We start from the raw sequence: 19,997 nt of genomic DNA on the forward strand, positions 1-19,997 counted from the left end.
ATAAACTTCTTTAAAATAGTATGGAGGCCAGGCACAGTGGCTCACGCCTGTAATCCCAACACTTGGGGAAGCCGACGCAGGAGGATTCCTTGAGCCCAAGAGTTTGAGACCAACCTGGACAACATGGTGAGACTGTCTCTACAAAACATTTTAAAAATTAGCGGCTGGGCACGGTGGCTCATGTCTATAATCTCAGAACTTTGGGAGGCTGAGGTGGGTGGATCATTTGAGGTCAGGAATTCGAGACCAGCCTGGGCAACAGGGTGAAATCCTGTCTCTACTAAAAATGCAAAAATTAGCCAGGCATGGTGGTGGGTGCCTGTAATCCTCAGGAGGCTGAGGAAGGAGAATTGCTTGAACCCAGGAAGCGGAGGTTGCAGTAAAGTCGAGATCGCGTCATTGCACTCCAGCCTGGGCAACAAGAGTGAAATTCCGTCTCAAAAAAAAAAAAAAAAAAAAAAAAAAGCCGAGTGTTGTGGCATGCACCTGCGGTCCCAGCTGCTCAGGAGGCTGAGGTAGGAGGATCACTTGAGCACAGGAAGTGTAGGCTGCAGTGAGCTGTGTTCGTGCCACTGCACTCCAGCCTGGCTGACAGACTCTGTCACAAGAAAAAATAATATAGTATGGGGACACCAACCTTTATTTTATGTGTCTTAATGTGGTGCATTAGTCTGCTTTCACACTGCTGATAAAGACATACCTGAGACTGAGCAATTTACAAAGGAAAGAGGTTTAGTGGAGAACTCACAGTTGCACATGGAAGCCTCACAATCATGCGGAAGGCAAGGAGGAGCAGGTCACGTCTACGTGAGTGGCGGCAAAGAGAGAGGTTGTGCAGGGAAACTCCTGTTTTTAAAACCATCAGATCTCATGAGACTCACTGTTACAAGAACAGCACGGGAAAGACCTGCCCCCATGATCAAATTACCTCCCACCAGCTCCCTCCCACAACACATGGGAATTCAAGATGAGATTTGGGTGGGGACACAGCCAAATCATGTCATGTGAGTTAGGAAGAAATATAAACCAGCATATCAAACAAACCTAGGGTTTCACAAATATTGCTTAGGATGAGGTGAGGTTAAAAAAAAAAGTGAGTTGATAATAAACTGATCTAAAAAAATAGTACAAGTAGTATTATGACGCAGTGCCGCTATCAAAGTAGTATAGAAATGACCGAAGTTTGGGAAAAACTGTTTTGGACTGTCCTCATATCATGGAGGAAAGACTGGTTAAAGATGGGGCAGTGTCAGAAGAAAAATAAGTTTTAGGCCGGAGGTAATTTTAAACATTTTCTTGCCTTACCAGTGGATGGCTTCCTTGTGCTTAAAGAACTTAAACAGTTGAGAATTAAATTTTGCCCATTATTTTTCCCCCCTTTCTCTGTGCAACCTCTCTGCCCCTTAATAAATGTTTTTGGTACTGACTACTGCTGCTCCTGCTAATACCATCCTGTAGAAATTTTTCTTGAGTGAGGAATAGTTTTTAGAAGGCTTTTATGATGATAACTTTTAAATTTATTTTTAACTATGCCAGCAGGTTATTAGATATATAGGTTCAAAGGAGATTGAGGCTGGAGTCTGTTCAAACATTTTCAGAGGTGAAGATGACACAGGGTTCATGGAGATTTCCTTCATGGTACCAGAACAGGGCAGGGTTTCACTGCATGATAATACCCATGTTTCCATTGCTTGTAGACCTAATCATTTTTACTTATTGATTGGCACTGTGGGCCAAGATCATGACATCCATCCTAATAAGCAGGTCTCATCAAAAGCCTTAGAATGGAGAAAATTTTAATAATGCTTTATTAGTTGGTTAAGTAAGCCCTGATGTTTGGCTTTCTAGTGACCCGTCATTGCCCTGCAGACTCTGTAATGGGACAGTTTGGCTGGGTGTAGGGGGTCATGCCAGGCTGAGGTGGGAGGATTACTGTAGGCCAGGAGTTTTGAGACTAGCCTAGGCAACATAGACCGCCCCCTATCCCTATAAATATTTAACAATTAGCTGAGCATAATGGTGTGTGTGCTTGTAGTCTTAGCTGCTGAGGAGGCTGAGGTGAGAGGATCACTTCAGCTCAGCGGCTTGAGGTTACAGTGAGCTATATGATTGCACCAGTGAACTCCAGCTTGGGCAGCACAGTGAGACCCTGTCTCAAAACAAAAACAAAAACAGGTAGGGAGAGACAAGGAGAAGGGTAGTACTGACATGGCCCGTCTTTACTTTCCCCTCTCAGCCCTGGAACTCTCCACAGGGAAAGGTTTTTTGTTCCTTCTTCTTGTCTAATAAATGGCTTGACTTGAGGGGTATCTTGGAGGCATTCTCAACCCAACCCTGAAGGTTTATCAGCACTTTCCTGGTGGACAGCACCTCAGCCTCTGCCCTGGCTCCTTTCATCCTCATCCCCTAGAGCCAGGATCCCAGCATTTACAAATTAAGTTGTTTCTCCCACATTAATTAATTCAGAATTTATTAGAAACATACTGCAGTCACAAAGGTCAAGTACATGATGGCTTCTTCAGAGCTGAAGAGTCTGCAGCTGTTTACGATTATATCAGAGGAGGAGGTGTAATCAAAGATTGTACTATACAATTATTAAAAGTTACAGAATTTGTTACTATTTATCATTCCCTTTCCCCTTTCAGAGGACATTTTCACAGAGATTCATGAAATAAAAGTTTGGTTAATGACAGAAGTGGGAAACCTTAGTAGGATGGAAGAAAAGAAAGACTGAGGCTTTTGTGCCATGGTAAGATGGCAAAACAATAAAAATAACATCTGCATTTTATTGAGAACATACTCTGTGTGTACAGGCACTGTGTTTAAGCCGTTTCCATGCAACGAGCTTAATAGTTGGAGAATCTTGCTCATAAGCACCTACCCTGCACAGCCAGAACCACTATGGATAACTTCGACAAACATCTCCTGAGATTTTTGAGAATTCCCGTTTGCAAAGTCTGCTGAAGTTGTTCCCATAAACTGCAATAAAGTGTAACTTCACGAGAATTACTGTATGTATCCCTTGAGTGGTGAGTGATGGACTACAGTGAGAAGTGGATTCTAGGGTGTTGGATTCACATTTGTGGCTAACCAAGATTACAAATTCATGCATGTTCTGGAATTTCAGGGGCATTGCTAAATGCACAGAGTCAGGGACCTGCTGGATGTGTTTTTAGTGGCAATAAGTATTACCCAGTCTTTTCTGCTGCTGTAAGCTTTCAGATAGAGACTTGAGAGCAAAAAGGTCAGCTTACCCTTTGTAGTTGGAACTCAGTTCCTGTAGAATTTCTTTGGAAACATGTGTTTCTAATATGTCAGAATTGGTTTAGCTTAAGCTAAAAAGAAAATTATAGCCTGATTTGTTTAAAGGAACAAAAATGTCTACATGCCACAGTTTGGATGCACAGAGCATGGTTCAATGCTCAGTAGACTTTTATGCTTTTTATTACTCGGATTTTTATTTCTCTATCAGTGTGCTAGATAAAAAGTAAAGTTTTATGGGTAGTATTCTAGTTCTACATAGAAGTTTTATTTCTCATACAGTTTTTTCTTATATGTAAAATTACATGTTACGAGCTACTTTAATATTAACAAGTAACCTCAGTAAAATACTAAAGTGACTGTTATGGGATAAATAACAAAAAGAAACTTAGGAAACTTAGGATCATTTGTTTTGAAATACATAATACTGGAATTACTGAATTTTTCCCTCTAGAGTTTTAAAATTCCATTGCCAGTGGAGTGGGGGTGGGGATGTGTGCACGTGTGTATTGTTATTTTTGTTCCTGAGATTGGTCTATAATGTAAGCATGAAAATTGCCCCCCCCACTCCATGAATAAATTGCCTTTATATCTTATCTTACTAATGATATGCATTTACACATAATGCCTTGTGATAGAATTAATTCTAAAGGAAATTGTTAACTAGATGAGATTTTTCAGACACTGCCTATTAGGCAGGGTTTAATAGGAACTCCCACTGGTGGCTTAACTATTTTGCTTGTGTGCTATCATCTACTTTAAATCCCATAGATTTTTCCATCAGCCTTGAAAACAAAGGTTAAACTATTTTTGGGTCTTCACATCCTGGTTTTGCAGGGAGACGGGAGGTATGGAGGCATTGCCCATTTCATAAAGCTGTATGTTTTTGAACTACGCACATGGTGCTTTGCACGAATCAAAACTGCCAAAGGGACAGATGTTGCCAATTTCAAATGTACAGGGGGAAGGCAAATATTGCTAAGCAACGGTGTACTTGAGAGAGCATTTTTAGGAGCAGAGCCAGGGGAGTTATGCCTGGGAGCACTCACTGCTTCTTATGGCTCAGTACAAGGGAAGAGATTCAAAGTTCTTTCCTGTAAGGGCCGCCATTGCAGCCGCCAGCACACGAGACAGTGACCTAGTGGCACCGATTAGGGCTGGCAAGGGGATGTGTGAAAACAGGAAAGCTTTTTTGCCATGTGGGAAGGCAGTAAGACATGTTCACAGAGGTGAGTGCCCCACAGTGTACAGCTGCCCCACAGTAAGTATGCAGCAGCTGGAGGTTCAGGTGGGGAGGATGGAGGGTAGGGAAATAAGTGAGAGGTGAGGCCACAAGAGAAAGTTGATGTGTCTTGTTTCTCTTCCCCCTTCTCTCCTTCTTTTTTGCCCCCCTGTGTTAGGGGCTAACATGGAAGAAGAGAAGGATCAAAATGACCTCTGTGGTTTAGTGCATGACCTTATAAACAAGGTAAATAAGCTTTCCAGCCATAGGTATTCGTCCCTTCCCATGTCCCCTCCCTCTGTATAAACTTGATAGGTAATAGGTGGCGTGGTGTGTGTGGCCTCTTTTTTTTTTTTGGCTACCACTAGAGGCTTGGAATACCTCTTGAGATTTGCATGGTTGTTAGTTTAGATTATGGATTCATTCTCTCCCTCCCCCTCCTTCTGTCCCCATCTCCTCTCTTCTTTTCTGTCTCTCCCTCCCTCCCTCTCCCCTTCTCCCTCTCTCTCCCTATCCTCTTCCTCCCTCCCTCTCCTCTCTCTTCCTTGCTTTCTCTTTCCTCTCTCTCCATCTTTTCTCTCCTCTCCCCTCCTCTTTCTCTCCCCTTTCCCTCTCCTCTCTCTCCTCTCTCCCTCTCCTATCACCTCTCCCTCCTTTCCCTTCCCTTTCCCCCCACTTCCTCCCTTCCTTTTTTCTCTTCTCCTTTCCCCTCCTTTCTTTCATTTTACTGAAATAATGGTGAGAGTGACAGTAGAGAAAATATAACATTGGAGTTTTGTATCTGGAGAAAATCACAGCATATTCTTGGCAATATATTTGAAAGAAATTCAAAACATAAGTATTAAATAAGCTATTCCTTATCACTCAGGATTTTTTTTTTTTTTTTTTTTTGAGACGGAGTCTCACTCTGTTGCCCAGGCTGGAGTATAGTGTGGGATCTCAGCTCACTGCAACCTTTTCCCCCAAGCCTGTTCAAGCAATTCTCCTGCCTCAGCCTCCTGAGTAGCTGGGATTACAGGCGTGTGCCACAACGCCTGACTAATTTTTTGTTGTTGTTTTTGTTTTTATTTTTGTTTTGAGATGGAGTCTCGCTTAGTCACCAGGCTGGAGTGCAGTGGCAGGATCTCGGCTCACTGCAACCCCTGCCTCCCGGGTTCAAGTGATTGTCCTGCGTCAGCCTCCTGAGTAGCTGGGATTACAGGCGTGCGCCACCACACCCCACTAATTTTTGTATTTTTAGTAGAAACGGGGTTTCACCATGTTGACCAGGCTAGTCTCAATCTCCTGACCTTGTGATCCACCTGTCTCGGCCTCCCGAAGTGCTGGGAGTACAGGCGTGAGCCACTGCACCCCGACCTAATTTTTGTATTTTTAGTAGAGACTGGGTTTCACCATGTTGACCAGGCTGGTCTCGAACTCCTGACCTTGTGATCCACCTGCCTCGGCCTCCCAAAATGCTGGGATTACAGGCATGAACCACCATGCTCAGCCTTTTCTTCATCTTTCAAACTCTGGACTTGAATTTCTGGATCACTTAGCAAATGTTTATGGCTTTTAAAAATCTTCCTGAAGTAAAGCTAAAAACTGAAAATATTGGCAGCTTCTCAGCCTAAATATGATGTATGTGTGCATATGCATTTATGCATGTGCATGCACACTCCATCCAAGATGTTATTTGTTGTTTCTCATAAGAAACTTACAATTTAAGTCAAATTTAAAAGATGGTGGGTGCTTCTACCCAAGTTTTAACATATAAACAGTATTAATTTTCACCAGTCTAGGAAAATTTCAAAATAATTTTCCTTCAATACAGACAGGTGTACTAGAGAAATTTCAGTGTACTTCTAGCTTTATGGTTCTCATTAATTTATTCAGCATAGTTTGTGATCTGTCTATATCTGTAGGGGGTGTAAATTTATGTGATGAAAAGCTAATAGGCGAGGATGATAGTGTTTCCACTTTTTACTCCCCAGGAGACAGGAATTGTTTAAGGTTAGCTATAGTGAGTCCGCTTAAGTCAACTCCAAGACAACTGAGAAACTGGCGAAAAAGCAGTGAGAAAGGAAGAAGAACCCCCAATTTTTTCTTTGATTGATTTGAATGTAGGCTAGTTATACCTTTTTGGCTGTTTTTAGTAAGAACTATGTTATAAAATGAATTGGAGGACCTGTTACCACCAGACTTAGGAGGTAGTAGTTTTCCAGTGACTTTTAATTTCCCCACCAGTCTTTTTTTTTTTTTTTTTTTTTTTAAATACAGGGTTCTAGGTAAGTGTAGGAAAAAAACTGGTGTATTTTATTCCACAAGAAGCTTTTGGTAAATTATTTATTAAGGAAACAACTGTTGGACATTGAGATGGCTTTTAAAGATTTACCTAGAAGAGATAATAAAACAGATAAAACTGATGTGCTCAGGGGTCTGTCTTCAGTCTTTTCAGGCTCGTTTACTGTGGTGTTCATGCCAGTGCAGCCTGGTAGACAGTGTTGCTGTGGCTGTACAAATAACACTGCTCATTTTTATGGAGGATATTGCTGTATGCCAGTTAAAGAAATTCAAGTTGAAAGACCTTTAAATTTTTTTAGTAATACACTTCCTTCCCCACCCCCAAGCTGTCACCATGATTATGATGCCAGGAAAGCAGTGCGGTGGCTCCAGGATTATTCTCCCATGGGCTGTGTGCCAAGTGGATGAAGTAGTCAGGAGGGCCACAGTTGGGTTTATGTACAACCTAGATATCATCTACTTGTGCTGGTGTGACCCTCCATTTTCTAAAGGCAATTTCCAAAGGGAGTTGCTTTTGTTGTTATTATTAGAACGGTTGCCTATTTTCCATATGATCTCTTCTCTGTCACTTAGGTTCTGTATTCTATATAGAAAAGTATGGAGGGAAAGGGAAGAATCAGGAAAGATAGTGAATGCAAGAATATTGGGGGTTATGATGTGGTTAAGTTAGATTGTGCCTCAAAACACTGAAAAGATTGGAGTTTAGGGTCAGGAGCTCTGGATTAAAGGCCAACGGGAATCTTTTAAACTTCTTGGTTGTGTGTGTGTGTCGGTGTGTGAAGTCAGAGGCAGACGATGAGAGAAATAAATTGAGATGGAGAGAAAATAATATGAATGCTTAGAAGATTTTAAATTCAGGGCTGGGCGTGGTGGCTCACGCCTGTAATCCCAGCACTTTGGGAGGCCGAGGTGGGCGGATCACGAGGTCAGGAGATCTAGACCATCCTGGCTAACATGGTGAAGACCCGTCTCTACTAAAAATACAAAAAATTAGCTGGGCCTGGTGGCGGGCACCTGTAGTCCCAGCTACTCAGGAGTCTGAGGCAGGAGAATGGCATGAACCCGGGAGGCGGAGCTTGCAGTGAGCCAAGATCACACCACTGCACTCCAGCCTGGGCAACAGAGTGAGACTCCGTCTCGAAAAAAAAAAAAAAAATTTAAATTCAGAAGGCATTAAGAGTACATTTATTTTTTTAAACGATTTTCTCCTTGGCACTTATTAAATACCTATTTAAAATAAATTCAAGAATAACTTTTATATATCTAGTCTGCCCCTTGTATTTATTTATTATTTATTTTTATTTTTATATTTTTGAGATGGAGTTTTGCTCTGTCTCTCAGGCTGGAGTGCAGTGGCACGATCTCAGCTCACGGCAGCCTCCGCCTCCTAGGTTCAGCAATTCTCCTGCTTCAGCCTCCCCAGTAGCTGGGATTACACGCTTGCACCACCCACCACCACGCCTGGCTGATTTTTTTTGTATTTTTAGTAGAGATGGGATTTCACCATGTTGGCCAGGCTGGTCACAAACTACTGACCTCAAGTGATCTGCCTGCCCTCGGTCTTCCAAAGTGCTGGGATTACAGGCGTGAGCCAGTGTACCCAGCCTCTTGTGTTTATTTAAAAAGAAATACTGGCGTTCGTCGAATGATGGAGTCTTATTTTCAAACTTTTGTATTAAATATATTTTCGCTTTCACCAGATCAGTAAATCAGTGTATCAGATGAGTCTTGCTGGAAGTCTGATGTAGTTTGTGTATAGTTTTAGACCAAATTTATATTCAGAGATAACGCAGGAAAAGATTCAGTGGGATTAGTAAGCCTTAAAAAAAAAAAAAGACCAAATCTGTTTATTGATAGGTTATAGAAAAGCAAAATACTTCCTTAAATTAGGCACTTTTTGATAGGCTTAAATAAATGATGTATAACTGTTCATAATGTTCTGATATTAAATGAATTGTACATTCCCAGGATGATCTTGAGCCCTTTTTCTAGACCCTAGTAATTAACCTGATTGCTCATTACCCAGCATTAAAGCCAAAAAAAAAAAAAAAAAAAAAGCAGGGGCGGAGGATTTACTTGTTCAGAATTAAGATGTCAAGGACAAGGTCGTCTTTATTTGCCTTCTCTCTTTTGCGTTTGTTATAGTGTCAGTAATCCCCAGGGTGTTTGGGGCTTAGATTGCTTCCTCAGAGTATATATGCCTCTAGCCTACCACTTCAATAATTTTCTTTCCTTTTTTCCCCCGTTTTTTTTTTTGTGTTTTGTTTTTAAATAATCAATGCCAGGAGACAAAACCAACACCTACTCCAGAAGAGGCTGTTGAGATTACTGCTGGAATAAGCACAGGATAAAATCTTTATGTCCTTTCAGACAAAGCGTGGATTAAATGGTTTATCTGACTCATATGACTGCAGTTTCTTTCGGCCTCATCCAGAAACTGATACAAAGTTGTTTTTTTCTTCTTCCTTTTTCTGGTGCTTCTATAATCTTAGCTTATGCTCAGCTGTGAAAAAAGTAAATGTCCAGGCAGGCACTCTCTGCAACATAGAATTAAACATGCTTCCTGAACATTGTTTGCACTTTCATTTGACAGAGAGCAGAAATACAGGTTTATGTATCCATAAATCCTGTCATGGTTGACAAAGTAATTTAATAGTGTTTTGACTCAGAACCATCCGTTAATACGATTTGAGAGACAGAGTGCTCGTGTGTGTGTGCACGTGCGTGTGTGCATGTGTGTGTAGGACTGGATGGGGTGGGTGCAGGGCAGGAAGCATGTGACAGAACACCACCACGCTGCAGTTTCACACCCTCCCTGCAGCAATAGGTTTTAACTGAAAAGCTACTACTCATGCTTTGCAAATTGATAGTCCCACTGGAAAAAATAAAAATTAAATTCTTCCAAAAAACACTCTGAGGTTTTCGTGAGCAGAATTGGTTGTAGAAGGGGAAATAGATCATATAGCTTAGGCCATTTGAAAGGACTTGTCAGTTGATTATTGCTGGAATGGAACCAGTGTCTAGACTTGTTCTTTGTGATGCCTTTAAAAAAAAAAAAATCAGTGCCTTTTAACTATTCTTACTTAATCATTCATGGCTGCTGTGCCCACAATGGGCTTCATGGGGCCTCATGTGGTCTTTCATCAAAGGCACAGTGTTTTAAAGTCTTAGACCATTGGGGATTCTGATTCCCCTTATTACATGGTGAATGGTAATGGTTCATAGTCAATAGTTAGGAAGTTGGTGAATAACTGAGATTAGACATTTACTGTCAAACAGTGGTAAGTTTTTTACATTTGTTTTTCATTCAGGTACTTTGTTGTTAAGTGAGTTTAAACCTATCCCAGCACACCCTACTTATTTTAACTTTTGCACTATTAGTTGACATATTGTCATAATATGTACTGAAAACATTTCTGCATATAAAACATCAACACTGAATTGTACTTTTTATATGTACTGTTTCATGTGACTATACAGGACCTTGCAAACATATCAAAAATTATATTGTATGTGATCTCAGGATATATAATGGTAACAAAATCAGTAAATCCAGCATTGTTACTGCTTTTCTCATATTATTTGCATATTCTTATCAAGTGAGTGTTTACAATTATACATGTGGACAACAACCACTCATTGTTTTCATTTTTATTTAAGCCGTGTCTTAAGAACTGGAATCCTTGGTTTCATAATTAAAAGAGGCCCTCTTTGTAGAGATCAAAACAAAATTTCCAGAATGTTTTAAGTAGCTCAGTTAATACAGATTGAGCCTTTACAAATTTTATATGCTTTAGAAAAATATCTTTATGATGCCAATTATGCAGATTACCTCACTGGTATAATCAAAATGACCAACTGGAAAGAAACAATAAGTTTTCTAATTATTCATATTAATCTTTAAAGAACTGCTATTTTAAAATACTTCTTCCCATTGGGTTTTATAAGTTTCAGTGATGTCTTAGGATTTAGTGGCTTTTTTTTTAGCTTGTTTTTGCTTTAGTTGATGAAAGATAAGGTAATATCATTTGCTTATGAAAGAGCAATTTACCTAAAGGTAAATTTTAAAAAATCAAATATATAAATATGTGTGCATATATTCACTTATATGTACACATATATACACACGTATTCAATATGTTATATGTATATCTCCTATCTACAGGATATATTAGGCTCTCATTTATTAAATGAACTGGGGTGCTAGCACATCTCTAACATGATCTTCCAGTGTTTATCCTGGAGTATTATTTCTTCATCTTCTATCTCAAGGAAGCGTACGTACATCCTTCTTTACCCAAACATGCTGCCTGATATACCTACCCTCCCCAACCTGACGTTCTGATGTTACTGTCATATCTGAAATTTTGCATTCTGAGAAATTTATGTCCCCAAACTGCATTTAGGCAACTACTCTTATAGGTGAAAACATCTGATTAGGTGGTAGTGGTTGATGGATTATAGTCACAAGATAATACTTCTTTAAAATTTGAAGACTTCTGTATCTTAAAAATATCACTGTTCTGTGAAGTTGTGTGGAGTTTTACCAATATGAGCTGACATATATTGCTTCCCAGGAAAGAGATTGGAAATTCACCATAAAACTCTGTAATTACTTTTTGGTTATCTTATGTATCTGAATTTTGTTTGAGATGTCATGACATGACAAAATCGAGTATTCATTTTATAAATATTAAATGAGTCTAGAATTATGCTAAGGCCTTGTGAGGAATGCAGAGATTACTAAACCCTAGTTCCTGCCTGTGGGAAGCCTGTCTGGAGGAGAAAGATTAGAACACTAAGGGTTACAATCCAGAGTTGAATGTGGTTGGAGAGTCAAGGGAGGGAAGACTTCCAGAAAAGGGCAGCCAGTGGTTGTGATGCACTACTCCCTTCTTCTAGGTTCCCCCAGTAGGAGTAGAATTCCTTGTTCGTTTCATAATAAATTTTTGTTGGGAGATAACTGTAGGTGACCTAGAGATTCCTCATTATTTTAAAATAATCTTTTTTATCCACCTCATTTCTCCTCTCCCTGAAAAATCTGTTTAGAGGAACTATAGAGATTCTGCAGTTAGGGAGATTCTGCAGTTAGCCTCATTTGTGTTAGTCTTCACATGTGGCAGGCAGTTTGACGTTAAAAAGAGTCAGGGAACATGAGAGTAATTTTTTGCTGCATGTTAGAGCTTATCACTTTTAAGGAATATCCAAAACCTTTCCATTATTTAAAGATATCTGGGATGAGATGAAGTGTAGCTAATAATTCTTAAGGGAGGATTTAACAGTTAAAGTTGGTTTTGCAACTTAATGTAATAATACTTTATTTTTAGGAAAGCTGTTCAGAGCACCTTATTCCTTGTTTTGTAATCCATCACCCCTCCATCCATATTAATCTTTAGCATGGCTGTTTTTTGTTGTTGTTTTCCTTGTTTTAATTTGGACTATAACTGTGCTCATATATCTGTCCAGTGATTTAAAAAAATGTTTATCCTAAAATTCTGGGTGTACAGATAGATGGGTAGTTGCCCATAGGGCATGATGCTTCTGAAAGTAGAATTACTGCTGGTCCCTTTGAATGTTTTCCAGCTGAAGTAGGCACACCCAGGCAGTATGAGCATGTTCTTGGAACAGGCTTAGCTATTTATGTAATTTACTATGTGTCTATAGAACACAATTTTATGACAAACCTTGTTCAGCCAGGCCTTTTAGTCTCCTCCTCTAATCTGTCTCTTAGAAATGATGATTATGGTGTCTTCATATAAATGCATGTATTTATTTGTATGGAACTAGTTTTAACATGCATTGTCTTATTTCTTCCTCAAAACAACCCTGTAAGATTATGTTCATTTCAAATGTGTCTTCTCACTATGTAAGTATGACTAACAAAAAGGAGAGCGAGAATAAAAAACTTCTCTTTCAATAACTTTCTAGTCTAGTTTGGAAAGTTTGTGAAGTTTAGCAAGTGAACACTGGGCCAGGCCTTCAGAGCAAGTCCTGTGGCAACTCGAGGTCCATTAGGGAAGGCTGACTGGAAATCTGTTTTGTTTTGTTTTTTTACAAAAATTCAGTGTGGTGTGTATTACGTAGGGTGTGCCCAGAGCACCAAGGTGTAAGCTGGGGACAGTTTAACATAGGTGTGTGTTCAGAGTAAGGTAAGTTACATAGAGGAAGGCTAATAGAAAATTTAGCTGTACTTTGAGAACAGGCTTTTGATCCCTATTTATTTCAATCTAATATTTGTGTTTTTAGTAATGAATAGGTAATAGGTCAGAATTTAAAAGGTTAAAAAAAGGATATACATTGAAAATCTTCCCCCTATTCCTTCCCCCAGCCTCCATTCCCCAGCCTTCCTTTCTGGAAGTAATTGATGTTAGGACTTTCTTGTGTATCATTCCCAGTGGTATTTTATGCATAATAAGCAACTCCATATATATGTTTTCTTCTCATTGATACTTTCTTCATTTATAGAAATGCTGGCATATAATGCATCTTATTTTTTTTTAAATTTATTCTTCTAAACAATGTATCTTGGAGATTACCCCAAATCAATGCAAAAAGAGCATCCTCATTCTTTGTTGTAGTTGCATAGCATTTATTTCTTTCTAGGTGGCATGTACCATAGTTTTCATAGTCAGTTACCTGTAGATACACATTTAGATTGTTTCCAGTATCTTGCTATTTGCAAACTAGGCTGAAGTGAATAACTTTGTACATATTTTTTTTGTACATGTAGGAGGCAGTGCTAAAGGTTAGAGAAATGTCTATGTAATTAGAATTTGCTGACTATTGCCAAATTAATGTCCTTAAAGGTTGTAGCACTTAATCCTCCTACCAATCATGGGATTTGAGTGCCTATTTCCCCATGTCTATCTCATAGATGGAGTATTGTTAATCTTGTGGCTGTTTGCCAATCTACGTGTGAAAAGTAGTTTCTCAGTAGTTTTAATGTTTCCAGGGAGAAAACAATGCAAAACAATTATCTTTTTGTCTCTTTTATGTTTATTTACATGTAGTTTAGTTTGTTAATTAAGGTGTTGCTTTATAATTCAGGCAGCCTGCATCTTCTTAAGTGTCTAAAGCCATAAGAGAAACTTAGTTTCAAATTCTGAGTTCCGGGACTGAAAACATGCCAGCCATTGTTTATGGGGTTGCCTCTGTGTGGCTGGCACCCTGTGATTCAGTGAGGGTTCTGGCCCTAACTTCCATGGAACATGTTATCTAGAGGGAGTAGAGAGGATGCAATAACAGAGAATGTACGGATAGTTACGGGAGCATCTGCAAGAGAACCTGGACAGTTTTGGGAGTAAGGGAGCATCAGGGATGTTTTCCAAAAGATGTCTTTCATCTGCAACCTGAAGCTTCAGTAGGAATTATCCCTGACACAGATGGAAGAGAGAAGAGGGCTCCAGATCGGGGCAAGAAAAGTGTGACTTATCTAACTAGCGAGTTGGGGATAGATGAGCAGCAAATAGTGAAGACTGAACAGTAATCCAAAAGGTGGTGACACATTTGAAGAAAAATAGCTTGGACATTTATTTTACTCTCTTAAAAATTAAACTTTGGATAGATAACCTATTGGGATTTTTTTTTTAAGCTGTCATGCTGTTAAAGAATGCCTTGATAATGTTGGCACCGCCTGTTATTCCATATATCAGTGCCTTTTGATGGTTTTGAAAGTGTTTTATCAGATATGTTTTAATATGAAAACATATTTGACCTTCATACCAACCCTGAGAAGTGGTTAGGTTTGGTAATACTATACCTTCTCACAATGAGGAAATAGTCCCAAAGAGGATGAATCTTATCCAAGATTCAGCGCCAGTCTTCAGCAGAGCCAGATCTAGAATCCAAGATCTTTTGGCTTCCCTCGTCAGCACATTGCCTTTGTGCTCTCTCTATTTCCTGGTTAGTGATAACTAAGCCTTTCTGAGAATAGCATTGTTATAAAAATGCTGCTCTGTTGAAACTTGAGAGACTTAAAACACAATATTGCAAGAGCCTCCCAGTCTCAGTGGCATGTTTCTTCAGCCAGCTCTTTTTAGCTTATTAAAACAAACTGTCATGCTTAGAAGACATTCACTCACATATTTTATTTTGGTATCAGTGCGTTTCCTTACAGTTACACAATGTCATTCCAGGAGGAGTGAGAAATCAGGCCACAGCCAGCATTGCTGCCTTTTCTGGTCCGAAGCACTGGTAGTAGGAAGAGGCAGTTAAATGTGAATACCAAAATGCTTCTTTGTAGAAGCAAAGGAAAAACGTAGCTCTTTAAAAAATGTTTTAGGTTATGCATCGGACAACTGGAATCACACACCCTCCTAAAATGCTAATATATTTGTTTCTTGCAGCAGTGTTGAGGTTTTTAGAAAACTGGTATAACAGTATTCTGAGCCAGCTCAGCTGCTTCAGAGCTTTTGTGTGTCCTTGCATAGACAACTTAATTTCTCTAGGATTCAGTCTCCTCGTTTTATTTTTAAAATTATTTTATTTGTAAATACCTCATCGTGGACTCCAAAAGCATGTCTCCTCGTTTTAAAAACTGGCATAATACCTACCACAAAGGTTGATGTGAGAATTAAATAGAGCTTTATACAGAATTCCCTCAGGCATTTTTAAGTTTATGTAATAGGGATGTATCTTACAGTTGATGGGTACATTTAGTGTAGTCCCCCTACCTCCCAAGCTAATAATGGTGCGTCGTACAATCGATGGTATCAAATTGAGGTGATAATAACATATAAAGAGTTTAATGCAACGTGAAGTACAAAATGCATTCAATAAGTAGCTGCTATCATTTTTTAAAAAATTAAGTATGGCTGCTTGTTAAGGCCATATCCCAGGAGGAAAGTGTGGTCTCTGCTGGGAGGTTGGTCTACATACAGGAAGCCAGATGTGTGAGATGGCTCTAGATAGGCAGAAGGGGAGAGCTCGTGCCCTCTAGGAACCTATTAATAGATATCGAGGGTGGGAAAAGGCAGTGTTTTGTGGTCATGTTAAAGTCAGTGTCTATACCATTGAGGAAAGAGCTAGCCAGAGAAGGACTTACAAACTAGATTTTCTTGATTCATGCAACTATCATAGAAATGTTTATTGTTGCTTTTTATCATTTTGTGTTCTTTAAGGACGTCGTACATTGAATGTCTTCAGCCTTATCTCAGTTGTGGTTTAGAGAGAGCTGGCCAGGACCAATTGTTTATTCTTTGACCATGGTGTTAAAGGGAGAGTCTGGCTCCTTTTAGTAGGAGTAGCAGTATTTGGCTGGAGACCCTATTGGGAGAGTGAATTTTAGGAAAGGGGTTAAGAGCCAGGTGCAGTGTCACACACCTGTAGTTCCAGCTACTCTCTGAAGGCTGAGGTAGGAGGATGACTTGAGCCCAGGCCAGCCTGGGCACCATAGCAAGACCCCATCTCTGTAAAAGAAGGGGATTAGGGGATTAGGTTGTAACGGTTTAACTGCTCCCCTTTTGGAAAACCTCCTTCCAGTGGCATGCTTGGAGGTGCCAAGTTGCACTTTATGAGACAAGGCAGCCTGTCCTTGTAGCTCTTTCCCTGTAAACAAATCCAAAAGATCTGTCTTGTAGTTTAAGTGTCTCTAATTAGGATGGCGAGAAGAGTGAAGATGTGGGTCTCAGGTAGATGGAACATAAAATGATCTCATACTATGCAAACTTTTCAGTAGCCTCTCTTTTAAATGTAGGTTTACAATGTGTTTTGGTATACACAAAAGTATTTAGGGATAAAGGGACATTAACTCTCTAACTTACTCTTAAACAGTTCAAAATGTAGGTGAGCAGAAGAGAAAAATATAAAGCAAATGTAAAATGCTAACATTTGGGAAATCTGGGTAAAAGGTATGTGGGAAATCCTCCTACTGGCTTTTGTAGTTTTTCTCTAAGTATGAAATGATTTTTTTTTTGAGACGGAGTCTCACTCGGTCTCCCAGGCTGGACCACAGTGGCCCAATCTCTGCTCACTGCAAGCTCCGCCTCCCAGGTTCACACGACTCTCCTGCCTCAGCCTCCCTAGTAGCTGGGACTACAGGCATCCGCCACCACGCCTGGCTAATTTTTTGTATTTTTAGTAGAGATGGGGTTTCACCGTGTTAGCCAGGATGGTCTCTTATCTCTTGACCTCCTGATCCACCTGCCTCAGCCTCCCAAAGTGCTGGGATTACAGGCATGAGCCACTGCGCCCGGCCGTATGAAATGATTTTTAAAGAAAAAAGTATGTATGTTGAACATCTTTCCATGCAAACACCTATGTTTATGTTATTAAATCTGCATGTCATACCATTGTATGGATGCACTGTAAAGGCAGTTAGCTAGATGCATGTTGTTTGCCATTTGCTCATTTCCAATTATTTGCCATGGGAAACAGTGCTTTGTGGAGATCCCTAAATATGATATGCCCTCATATATTTGGAATGAAATCACTCTTCCCCTTTGAAACACCTTCACTCCCATAATGGACTTGACAGGAAGATTAACAGTAAATTAACCAACTAATGCTTGAATCTAAGACCTTATTTAGAATTTTAAATGGGTTAAATGGTGACTATTAGTATCTGGATAAGGTAAATGTTGCTAATCTAAAATAAGCTCTCAAAATTTCTTCAGTCCTGGTTCATCCAACATAACAAAACTCTTGGGAAAAAAAAAACATTTCGGCGACATGAAACATCTTGGCAAAGTGTCTACTGCTTGAGTAATTATGGAGATCAGAAAGAAGTCTTTCAGTCTCTTGAAGGGTGTGGCTTTTTGAAATCATTGTGTTGGAGACAACGGACAAATCTTTTTTGCCTTCTTTTAAAATGTGCTTCACTATTTTTATTGGTTGCCAAATATTTTTATTGGATTCCTAGTCTCATTCCAGCAACACGTAGGATGAGGGGAATATTTTTTCCAGACTCAGCACAGTCATGTGCTTGTTCTATTGATTCACCTTCGACTTCTAATTGTTATTTTTCTAATGATCCATGTAAATAGAAATCGTAGAATAGTATTACATTTACCCTCAAGTAAAAACAGCATTTCTGTATCTTAAGTTTGTGTTAAAATAGAGCACAAATGTTTGGTCCAGTTTTTAGGTGTTTCTTAATGGTTTTAAAAACAAAAAGGCCTAGTTGTTTGCATGTGTAATGCTAGAGATGAGTCCAGTGGATCCTACCAGATGTAAGGGACACCCTTGATTCTCTTTGGTTATACCTGACTTCAAGACTCTTTCCAGGAAATTTACATGTTTTAAAAACAGACTGCATCTGAATTTTTTTTTAATTTTTAAATTTTATTTTTAAATTTTTGTCTGTTTTGAAACTGGGTTACGAGACTGGCTAATTTTTGTATTTTTGGTAGAGAGGGGGTTTTGCCATGATGCCCAGGCTGCTCTCAGATTCCTGGGCTCAGGCAATCTGCCCGCCTCGGCCTCCCAAAGTGCTGGGATTACAGGTGTGAGCCAGCGCACCTGGCCTACGTCTGAATTTTGACATTAGATTCAATTACAGGACGGTGTGAATGTTTGTATACTCTATTTCCTTTTTCTTCATCCATGGAGTGAATTGGAATGAGGGAAATGGTAGATTAATAAACCCTAGATTGCAAATTAGCAACCAATTCTATATTAAATTACACATAAATTAGAACCAAGAACAGGAAAGAACCCCTTGCCATCTGTTCTCTAGCTGCGAGGTAGGTATTAAATGGACCAAAAAGAGCAGAGTTTTATGCATAGCAGTGGCAGTAATGGGAAAGTCATATGTTGTATAGTACTTGCTGTACTGTGCCCATGATGCCTGGCTCATGAATTGACACAGAGCAAGTTGCTATTCCATTGAAAACCATATGTTCCATGTCTCTAGTTCAGAAAAAATAATTGATTTTAATTTAACTTTGCCTACTTTCTTTGCTCTTAAAAATATGTAGACTGTAAAATGTCATTCCCTAGGCACTGTCTGGTGGTGATACCAGCAGCAGCAATAATCATTATTTGTTTAGCTGGGTATTAGGAAGAGGTAGAAATAGTAGATCTTTCCTCTAAGACAATAATTAATCTCCTCTACCCTTACAGTCTTTCTCTGAAAAAAACTTTGTGTGCGTGTGTGTATGTATATATGCATGTATGTATAAAGTGAAATGCTGACTTTAAGTGAGATATTTTTAACTTTAAAATGAATTTTGGCAGGCTAGAATATAAAAATAATGAAGAGTTATCCTTGATTGGACTTAGCTCCTTACTTTCGACCCACTAATGTGTTCAGATAATCATCATCTTTGTCTTCATTTAATGTGGCTTATTGGTTAGCTGTTGCTATGAGGTAGCTGACTGTGGCACCTATTCTAATCTTATTTTGTACATCTCTTATTCCCTAGGTTTACTAATATACTAATTTTCTTTAATAAAGAAATTTTAGAAACTTTTAACCTGAGGGTCAACAGTTAGTCTGCCATTGTCTCCATCATTACTGTGTTTCCCCACAAGCTTCAGTTAGATTAATCTCTCTGGTCTTATTTCATCCAAATGTAAAGTTGTTGTTGTTTTATATATATACAGCCAGAGTGCAGTGGCATGATCTTGGCTCACTGCAGCCTCCACCTCCCTGGCTCATGTGATCCTCCTGCCTCTACCTCCTGAGTAGCTGGGATCACAGGCATGCACCACCATGCATGGCTAATTTTTATATTGCTTTTGGTAGAAATGGGGTTTTGCCATGTTGCCCAGGCTTCAAATGTAAAGTTCTTAATACTTAGCTAGTAGAAGGTAAGCCTTGAGATGAGTATTGCTGCATTACTACAGTCATCCACCAGTACCATCACTCTTGACTCTGGTTTGCTAACCTTTTATTTTTTGCTTTTCACTTTCAGCAGACCTACTCCAATGAAGTCCATTGTGTTGAAGAGATTCTGAAGGTGAGTTCACTGTTAATCTTTTTCATTTGAAGAAATATTTAAGTAGGCAGGCGCACATCCATTTACTTTCACTTTAAAGAACAGTTGCCATTGGCTGGGTGCGGTGGCTCATGCCTGTAATCCTAGCACTTTGGGAGGCCAAGGTGGGCGGATTGCTTGAGCTCCGGAGTTCGTGACCAGCCTGGACAACATAGCAAAACCCCGTATCTACTAAGAAAAATACAAAAAATTAGCCGGGAGTGGTGGCACATGCCTGTAGTCCCAGCTACTCAGGAGGCTGAGTCAGGCCTCCTGAACTCGATTGAACCCGAGAAGGTGGAGGCTGCTGTGAG

General features: G+C 39.6%; 1 protein-coding gene across 19 annotated transcripts in view; it reads left to right on the top strand.

Annotated features, from left to right (window-relative positions):
- AFF1 (ALF transcription elongation factor 1) overlaps positions 1–19,997 on the top strand; it is a 257,647-nt gene that overhangs the window by 170,383 nt on the left and 67,267 nt on the right. For 12 of the 19 annotated variants that reach the window (XR_008625173.2, XM_034958884.3, XM_003811253.5 and 9 more), the window contains one exon: positions 19,621–19,665. Coding sequence is in view for 17 of the 19 variants with exons in the window: in XM_034958884.3 (XP_034814775.1) it covers positions 19,621–19,665 (45 nt within the window). In the remaining 2 variants the exon portion in view is untranslated. The remainder of the gene's footprint in view (positions 1–19,620; positions 19,666–19,997) is intronic. The other 7 variants (XM_055111597.2, XM_008963638.4, XM_063603564.1 and 4 more) reach the window with 1 other exon arrangement.

The sequence above is a fragment of the Pan paniscus genome, chromosome 3 (assembly GCF_029289425.2).
Source record: "Pan paniscus chromosome 3, NHGRI_mPanPan1-v2.0_pri, whole genome shotgun sequence".
In the NCBI taxonomy this organism is placed as follows: domain Eukaryota; kingdom Metazoa; phylum Chordata; class Mammalia; order Primates; family Hominidae; genus Pan; species Pan paniscus.